Source organism: Aedes albopictus, unplaced genomic scaffold, assembly GCF_035046485.1.
Source record: "Aedes albopictus strain Foshan unplaced genomic scaffold, AalbF5 HiC_scaffold_210, whole genome shotgun sequence".
NCBI classification, from domain to species: domain Eukaryota; kingdom Metazoa; phylum Arthropoda; class Insecta; order Diptera; family Culicidae; genus Aedes; species Aedes albopictus.
This window is the reverse complement of record NW_026916992.1, coordinates 40,795-50,000: the sequence shown is the minus strand read 5'-3', so window position 1 is coordinate 50,000 and position 9,206 is coordinate 40,795. Positions and strand designations below refer to the sequence as shown.

At 43.7% G+C, this 9,206-nt stretch overlaps 1 protein-coding gene across 1 annotated transcript in view; it reads right to left on the bottom strand.

Moving 5' to 3' along the window:
• Positions 1–2,534: 2,534 nt before the first annotated feature.
• Positions 2,535–9,206, bottom strand: part of LOC109422026 (actin nucleation-promoting factor WASL) — a 28,588-nt gene continuing 21,916 nt past the window's right edge. Inside the window, exon 8 of the mRNA XM_062843436.1 lies at positions 2,535–5,045. Within this exon, the coding sequence (XP_062699420.1) occupies positions 4,773–5,045 (273 nt within the window). The 3' untranslated portion in view covers positions 2,535–4,772. The remainder of the gene's footprint in view (positions 5,046–9,206) is intronic.

The window sequence follows — 9,206 nt, the reverse complement described above, 5'->3', positions numbered from 1 at the left end:
GGGTGCGCTCATCTCGAATGGTGATGGTTCGTTCAGGAGCGTGTGTATCCAGAAGGTCTTTCAACGCGTCCGCGTCAGTCAAAATTGTGGTTTTAGCATTAACATCGTCCGATGCGAAAAATGGTCGGAGATCCTTGGCTTGAAAATCGATCTGTAGCTGGGTCGAGTCAATGTTGCGAAAGTTCCTTACACGAACTGTCTGCCTGGGTGGTTTCCGTACTTTGATGTCTGCAAGCAGATATATCACTTCATGGTCCGAAATGCTGCTAGCAGAGGATGCCTTTGCTTTGATTACGTATTGGGGGCAGTCGGTGATCAGCAGATCTATCGTGGATGAAGTGGTGTCGGTGATTCGAGTAGGGCCGGTGTTAAGGATTGACAGATTGAAGGTTGTATGAATCCGTCTCAACGAGATGAAATTGGCGGAAGGTTGGCTAGCAGCGACGTTGATGTTGAAGTCACCTATGTACTATGAAAGTTCTATCGAAGCCGAAGTCGAGCAGCTCTATAAGGACTTTTTCGTAATGTTGAGCAAATGATTGGTTTGAACACGACGGGTTATACATGACAACCACACCGATGTTTAGCTCGTTGATCTTGACTTGGACAGCCAAATATTCGACTCTCGAACCGATGGGTTGGTTGTTATCGTGGAGGGATTTTATTATAGGTGTCGCCTTGATCCCTTTCCTTACATAGAAGCCAACTCCTCCGCAGGATTTTGTTCCTCGTCCGCGACCAGAAGGCAACGAATGTTTGACGAAGTTGTAACCAGGAATGCGCACAGGTCCGACAGGAGAGGAAATTTTCAATTTTGTTTCGGAAACGGCAAAGAGGTGATACTTGTTGGAGTCAAGTAGAAGTTTCACACCATCGATATGGTGTTCCAGACCCCTGACATTTAGGTGTCCGATGCGAAGGTTAGAGGAATTTGTCATTTATAGTCTTTAGAAACGTCAGCGAGGCAGTTGGTGTTGTGAGGAATTCCCTGCAAGCTCATGTAGTTGTTGCACACTGTCAATGGGTAGATATCGCTCTTGATTGGGAAACAAGACAGATACGCGGTCGTTCTTGACAAATACGGACTTCAGTACCTTTGTTTGCTTGAGCCGAAGTGCGTGGTTCGGAATCCTGAAGGTGGGGAGCGATAACACTTCATTGATGGTGAAGCGATATTCGAGAGATGGACCGCCGTTGAGATTGCACAGCTTCGCTTGCCTGAATTTTTCGAAGTACTTACGTAGCACGTTCTGTCTCGACTCTGTGGAATCGAAACACACGACGACCGTAGGTGTGATAGAACGATCAGCCCATTTCGAAGGTTTTACAGGTAGACGGAAGCAACTGGTAACGTGCGGCAGCTCGTTTTGACTGCCGAGGAAATGTAGTATACTTTTGACGAGAACTTGAACGTTTTCTCCTTCGTTGAACGGTAATTTGTTAATAGCGAGCCTACATGAGTTCACCGCTTGGAAACAGCCGTTGGCCAACTTTGCTCCCGTTTCGATAATCTGCAGCTTATCGGTAAGGTTGTTGACAAAACGATTGTGCAACAACAATAACAGTGCTTCGTTGAGTTGTTATTTCCGTTCTAAGTTAAACTGATTTGTCATTCAGAGGAGAATCAAAATGGATTTTGCGAAGCTGGGTATCGAACGATTCTCGTGGGGCAACTACGAAACCTCGACGATTCGAGCTCATCAGGTCTTGAGCCAAGAAAGTTTGTGGAGCTACAACGTATCTCCTGAAGATACAGGTGAGGAAAAGACGACTGAGTGGAAGACGAACGACGAGTTGGCGGTCCAAACAATTGGATTCCTTATCTATATAATAAGCTCAACTAAGGATCATCGAGGATGTCGGTACAGCAGGAGAAGCTTGAACACTGCTAAAGGACTATTATGTGAAGGATTCATCGGTTGGAAAGGTTGCGCTGATTAAAAAGTTGTCAAAACTGTAGCTTGCAGAAGGTGGTAACATGCGGCGATATCTGGATGAGTTCGAAGAGCTATTCGAGAGAATTGAAAATGTTAGATGTAGGATGGACGAAGACATGAATGTGGCTTTGATCTTGGCAAGTTTGCCTTAATAATACGAAAGCATTGTGGCCTCGATTCAAAGCCGGATGGATGTTTTTACGATGACGTTTGTTACTTCTGAAGGAGTCCGATCAACGGTGCGAAAGAAGTGATGGATTTGATGATCGAAAAGCCCTAACAGCGAAAGAATTCCAAAAACAAACCGAAGGTAACGTTTGCTTTGCAGCGTTTGAGAAGGAGATTTACGATGGTTGGATTCTAGATTCAGGAGCTTCGAGTCATATGGGCGAACCGCGAAGATTTGCTCAACAACACCGAGAAGATAGAAAAACGAAACGTTCTACTGGCGAATGGTGAAATGATTATGTGCGATGCCAAAGGGAAAACTACTGTGTCTGCTGATGATGGAAAGGGATGAAAGGGTGATAAGTTAAAAACGCCTAAAATATAATCAAGAAGGTTCTTTTTGCTCTATTTACTAACGAATAAGCTCCATTTGTTAACATAGTAATTATATTTGCGCCTTTTTGATATATTACATACAGAAGAAGAATAAGAATACACATGTATAAATTGAAAAGTACAAATCTAAACAGGATTGTAGTTAGCTAGTAATAGAAATACAGAACAGTGTTCTAGTTTAGAAAAGGAAGAAAATCTACATTCATTCTACAGAAATAAGAAACATAAACAATGTTACACCACTGATCAACTTATTAGACTAGGGCAATTGATTTAGACTATTTACACCATCTAAAATTTTGTTTCACCTTTTTTGGTACAGGGCAAGTCTAGTCGTAGGAAGTAGGCAGATTAACACACCTAAAACTCAGTGGTGGTCTATGTGAATCTGATCTGGTTTACACTAGTGCTTCTTTACTACTATGCCCGCCCGCGCTCGGTATGATTGTATCTATCCTTCTGCCTTCAGTTATTATTCTACTTATTGTTTTGAATGGATCACGTACGATAAACTTGTCGCTATTAGAGGGATTACTACATTTTGTTTTGAATGTATGAGCAAAAACAGCGCAATTGCAAGCATTCAGTTACACTTTCGTTGCACTAAACAGAGCATAAGTGGGCAGTTAGGCAATCACGGAAAGAAAATACCCTATTTGAAGTTGCAATTTGATGGAAAGCAAAAGCTACTAAAATGATGATTGCTTGCTCTTTGTTACTTTTCGCACTAAGGCGAAGAGAGAAAGACTGAGTGGAATAACAAAGAATTCTGTCTATAAACATGAGAAATTCGTGTCAAGTACGAGTCCCGAAGGATCGTTTAAAAAATGTCCATCCATATCACCGCAGACCGTGCGAGAAGTTTGATGAAAAGCATCTAAAAACCCCAACGAAGCTGAATTCAATATTAAAGAAAGTTCAATTACTTGAAGAATTTGAACGTATTATACAGACAAACAGACGTAACATTGGCGAAAATTTCATCGGCCACGCTTTTACCGATCTTTTCAAATCTTCATAGTTGTGGCTTTCACAAACAGAGGCGCGTGCATCGTTTTTCTCAGCGTTTGACGTTTCACACTAGCGCCTTCTGTTGACGATATTGCACAACGCACACGGAACCGCCAAACTACCCAAAATTGAGTTCTTTTGACGCAATTCCATAGTTCGGCCCAATAAGCCAAAATTTGAGTAAATCGATTAAACTCACGCTAGGTAGATTGCCTTTACCCCCAGCTAAAAATATACTCAATAGTAGGTAAATTCAACCTAAGACCCCCCTCATTCAACTCAATTTTGAGTAGAATGACATTCACCCAAAATTGGCTTATTGGCCCTTTGGGTAGATGCATCTTTGATTGTTTTTGACAACATCGGTGAGCCAGAGAGGGAAAACAACCTAATTTTAGGTAACGAGTTTATTCGATATACTCAATTTTGAGTAAAGTCGACCCAAATATTAGGTAGTTTGGATTTTCCGTGCAGCGTTTACTGAAAGATTTCCATCAGGTAGTGTGAGTTGGGCGATGGTTTTTCACGAAAATTGTTCTAAGTGTTACGTTTGTTTACCTGTGGTCTTATTTATGGTTTTACAGTGTTAATATTTTCTGTAGTAGGTCCAGTCAGTTTATTTGTTTGGCTCTTGATGTGAAAGGACATTCACAGTAGAACCCTTGAAACAATTGGAGCAATATAAGTAGGCGTAAAATTTAAAGAGGCATCATCAGTAAAAATTCGTGGAGTTCCCCATATATTCAGTGAAAATGTCTTCATGATATTAAAAAAATAATTCCGTCAGATGATCCCCATGACGCTGTTTAAACGAAAGTGTAAAATTTGAAAGTGTAACATTGCATTCCCCACTTTAGTCACTATAGTTAGAAATTTGAATAAAGCTAGAAAATAGAATTATCTACTTTTTTCCCTATAAATACACATTCAAAAAGGCAGTTTGTTACATATACGGTAGAGAAAAATAAAACAAATAATTACAATTTAAAAGAAGGCTTGTGCTCGTAAGACTAAATTGATTGATTTAAATTGTGTGCATCTATCGCGAGCTAATAGCAATACACGCTCGCGTATTCGATTTCTTCTTAGGTTATCACTATATCCTCGGTCGTCTCCCCCACACGTTATCTCTCGGTAACCTGTTCTCCTAACTACTTCCTCTTCTTCTATCCGCATCATCATTTGGCACCGCGTTCTCGATAAGAATAGTTGACTCGTATCTCTTTCCCTTTCCCCGCAAAACTTACCCCGGAGCGATCCTTAGTCGTCCCAATCGTCGTTGGCCGAATTGGAATCGCTATCGTCCTCGTCGCTGGACCGGATGACGCGACCCCGTTCGGCGAGCGCCCGCCGTAGGGCATCGGCCAGCGCGTCGGTTCCTACTTCGCCGCTTCCGGCGCTGCCACTGCTTCGGTCCGCGTTGGGTTCGCGATCGCCCACAGGCCGTAGCACCGTTCCGTCGCGGATCTGCGACATCAGGTCCGAGCGGGGGTCGCCACCGCTGCCGGTGCTCAGCGCGCTTTGGTCCACTTTCTGCAATGGATAAAAGAAGACAGTTGGTAGATCTTAATGTGCGAATTTAATCGTTTCTTGGTAACATTGGCGATAAGCGGTTTCCCCGAGAAGTTCCTTTTGGAATTCCTCTAAATTATCTCGTACCATTCCGCTTGGTTATCTCTTAGAATTCGATGAGAATTTTTCTCCTGGGGTCCCTAAAATAGTTTCTGACAGATCGTAGTAGGCTGTGCGCTCGAGCACTGGATTTTTGAAACTGTCACGCGTTTCCTTTGGTCTGCGTTGTTTTGATTATGGCCGGCCGAATTGAGAAACGATTGATGCTACAAATTTTGCTTCGAAAAGTGCTTTTAAATTGATCTCCGGATAATTCTGTGCCCATTTCCCATAAGGGCCTAGGCCAACCCTCGGGTGGCCTCCCTGCTTGCATACATGACCACCAGGATCATTGGCGACTTCTTCAGTGAGGGACTACTGTGAGGGATAGCGGTTCTAAGGGGGTCCCAACAGAAACGACGACTACTACCAAATCCATGAACAACAATAGTGTGATCGAACGGCGTTGAACCCATTCGTGCGAGGAGGACTGGCGAGATCGCCACTACGAGGGGATGGTGTACCCGCCGGCGAGCAGACGGAAGGAGGTTCAACAGGAGGAGCACGAGGCGGCGCAGCACCGGTCGAGGAAGCACAGATGACCGGCGCGGACCTCACGCGGGCACTAAACCGCAACATGATCGGGCTACCAAAGATGTTGGTACTTGGTAGTTGCCGAACAACTGGACGAGCTGATCAGCGAGCTACACAAGCAGGCGGACTACCATCAGCAAGGACCTGCTAAAGCTCCGCAAATCGCTGGTTCTTGCCAAGAAGGAGTATGATCTTCTGGTCGAGTGCTCGACCCAAACGGACAGCTTCCTCTTTGCTGGCAACGCGACGATGCAGCTCGCCGGAGCCGTAGCGGAGAGGTCAAACCACCCTTCGGCTCGAGCTGCATGGTAGAAACCAGCAGAGAAGACGCGACTCAAGAAGCGTCCGCCAAAGACAGACGAAAAACCAAAGAGGAAGAAGGGCACGGCCAGCGCGAGTACCAGGCTGCCAAGTCGGTTGCGAAATACGCAAAGGGCAGGGAAACCAAGCCCCAAGAGGCCAACCCTAAGAGCAACGGAAACCAACCGAAGAAGAAGAAAACCGTTGGATTACGATCGGAAACAAGAAGGTTGTGAGAAAACTAAAGTCAGACAAGTACACTGAGGTGCTGAGGTCCATGCGAGGCGAAAATCGTCTCTCACCGCTGGGCGCGGATGTAAAAAGCATAAGGCGCACCAGACCTGGAAAGATGATGCTAGTACTAAAGAAGGAGGCGGCCAAGAAAAGTACCTCCTACAAAGCACTAGCTCAAGAGGTACTGGACGAAAAAGTGCAGGTAAGAGCCCTAACGGCGGAGGCGAGTATCTAGTGTAAAAACCTGGACGAGATCACCGACGCAGAAGCGCTCGCAGCCGCACTTAAACATAATGCAAGGAAGATGCACCAAGTACATCGAACCGCCTACGAAAGGGCCCGGTTGGCACGCAGGTCGCCACGATCAAGCTCCTCGTAGGGGAGGTGAACAAGGCGACTGCAGTCGGCAAGATCAGAGTATTATGTTTCCAGTTCAAAACCGAATTAGCGACATTTTTTCTTTGACTTCCGCTGCCTTTGCCCTGCGTTAAACATAATGTCGGAAGTGGGGCGCTGTATTGTACACCTGGTGCACTATACAGCGCCCCACTTCCGACATTGTGTCCAACGCAAGGCAAAAGCAGCGGAAGTCAAAGAAAAAATGTCGCTAATTCGGTTTTGAACTGGAAACATAATAAGCTGGCCAGTGTGCCCGCTCAGCATACATATACGAGTCGCCAGTGGTGTGCTACAAGTGCTTTGAGCAAGGACATATGTCTTGGGCGTGTGAAGGCCCCCACTGGAGCAAGCTCTGCAGGAAATGCGGAGTAGGGGGCCATTTCACCAGGGAGTGTAACTCGGCACCAAAATGCCTGATTTGCACGGCGAAGAAGGGTCACACGACGGGCGAGCCTCAATGTCTAGGCACGCGAGGAGATCGAACTATCAGACGATAATGCAGGTTACACACCTAAACCACTGTAAAGCCGTACAACAGTTGCTGTGGCAGTCAGTCTCGGAGTCAAGTACAGACAAGTACGAACAAAAGGAACTGGGTAGCGGATAAGGCCAAGCTAGCGGCGATCTGTACAACCGGTTGTTTTCTGGTCCAGGAAATAATTTCCACGTCGAACGAGGGCTTCGCAATTGCGAAGATCAACGGAGTGTACTACTGCAGTATTGTTATGCTCCCCCCAGGTGGCCGATAGACCAGTTCTCGTCTATGCTGGATTCGCTAACCAGCGCACTAGTGCAGTGCTTCCCAAACTGTGCGCCGCGGCGCCCTGGTGCGCCGTGAACATTTCGCAGGTGCGCCGCAGGCTCTTGAGCCAAAACAAAAAGATAAATAATTGAAATTCAATCAGGGAACGTCTGTCATTTTGTTTTATGGACCTTGGAAGTAGTACTACACAGCATTTTTCGAAATTTATCCCAACCTTCGAGTATTCTATGGAATTTCTGGTTCCTCTTTAAAAATTTTGATTTCTAACTAATTTTTATTTTTTTTTGAGTCTTGAGAAGCTTTTGTTAAGATTCTAAAACTGATATTTTAATTTTCTATACTTTAGTTGAGTTTTTGATTCTATCAACAGTAAACATTATAAAAATCCTATTCAAGTTCTTTCCATAATAATTTCGTTAAGTCTGGTTAACTTTATAATGTCTCCTGTTTTTCGGGACCACATTTTTTTAATAACGTCACAATCACAGAATACTTCTGCAAATTGTCGGTTTTGTACAAGTACCTAAGTCACATCTCAAAATTGATTATTTTTAAGATCTTGATCTTGATGGAAAATTATGGAAAACCATGTAACTTTTGATCTCATTAGGACGCGTTTCGAAGTTTTTTTATGATCGCGAGATTAAGACTTTTTTGCTATAAAGGTTAATCAACTTTCTCAAAAATAGTCATCCAAATTTCATGGGGAAGATAGCTCCTCAAACTTTTCCTAGGGTTTAATAATCAAACGCATGAGTTTGCTGAAATTTTCCTCAATATTCATTAACATACTTGACTTAACGTCTTCGAAAGCTTTCTAATTTCTGCAGGAAACTCAGATTTTTATAAAATTCAATGAAATTATTCCAATTTCCCCGACATTATAAAAGCTTCGCAACAGTTTCACTATTTTTGGTAGAATATTCGTATAGTCAGTACGATAAATAAATATGACATTTAAAATCTAACAAATATTTATGAAATCCTTAAGCATTTTTTCTTAAAAATATGTTTGGAAATTTTTTTTTCGATTTTGAGAAAACATGGTATAGAAAATTCTTCACACTTTTGCATTCAAATTTTTGAATTGAAGGTTGTTCTAAAATAATGATTTTTTTTTTGTTGGTGCGCCGTGACATTCACGAAAATTTTGAAAGGCGCCGCGATAGCAAAAAGTTTGGGAACCTCTGCACTAGTGGGATATGTGCAGAGGACGAAAGACTTCCTGCCCCTGACCTCCGAGTGATTGAGGAGGAGGTTGGCCGGTTGAAAACAACAAAGCCGCTGGAGCGAGCTTCTAAAATACGGTGGAGAAGCACTGGTGAGAGCACTACACTGGGTCATTATCAAGATTTGGGAGGAGGAGGAAGTATAAGGCATTTTATGAGACGTTTCAAATCAGCTGTTTTTTGAATGTTTACCAGTTTTGAAGTCCAACCGCTGGGCCCATTTATTTACATTTTCGCTAGCATAACATGTGATACAGGCCCATCCAACAAATGGGGTTCATTTAGCTGCAAAAATGCACCAATCCGTCCACTATAATCAATACCCGTAGACCGCGGGGATGTTTTCTCATCTGTTAGTGGCTTGATGCAGCCCGGGTGATTGATACATGCCACATTAGAAACCGAAACATCTCTGCCAGCTAAAATCTGATTGGCGCTCACCAAATGTTATGCTACTTTTCGCGAAAACAAAAACATCAAATGTAAACAATAACAATGAGCGGCCCACCGGTACAACGTCTCGTAAAATAGCTAATTACCGGAGGAACGGATGGAAGGTATCGT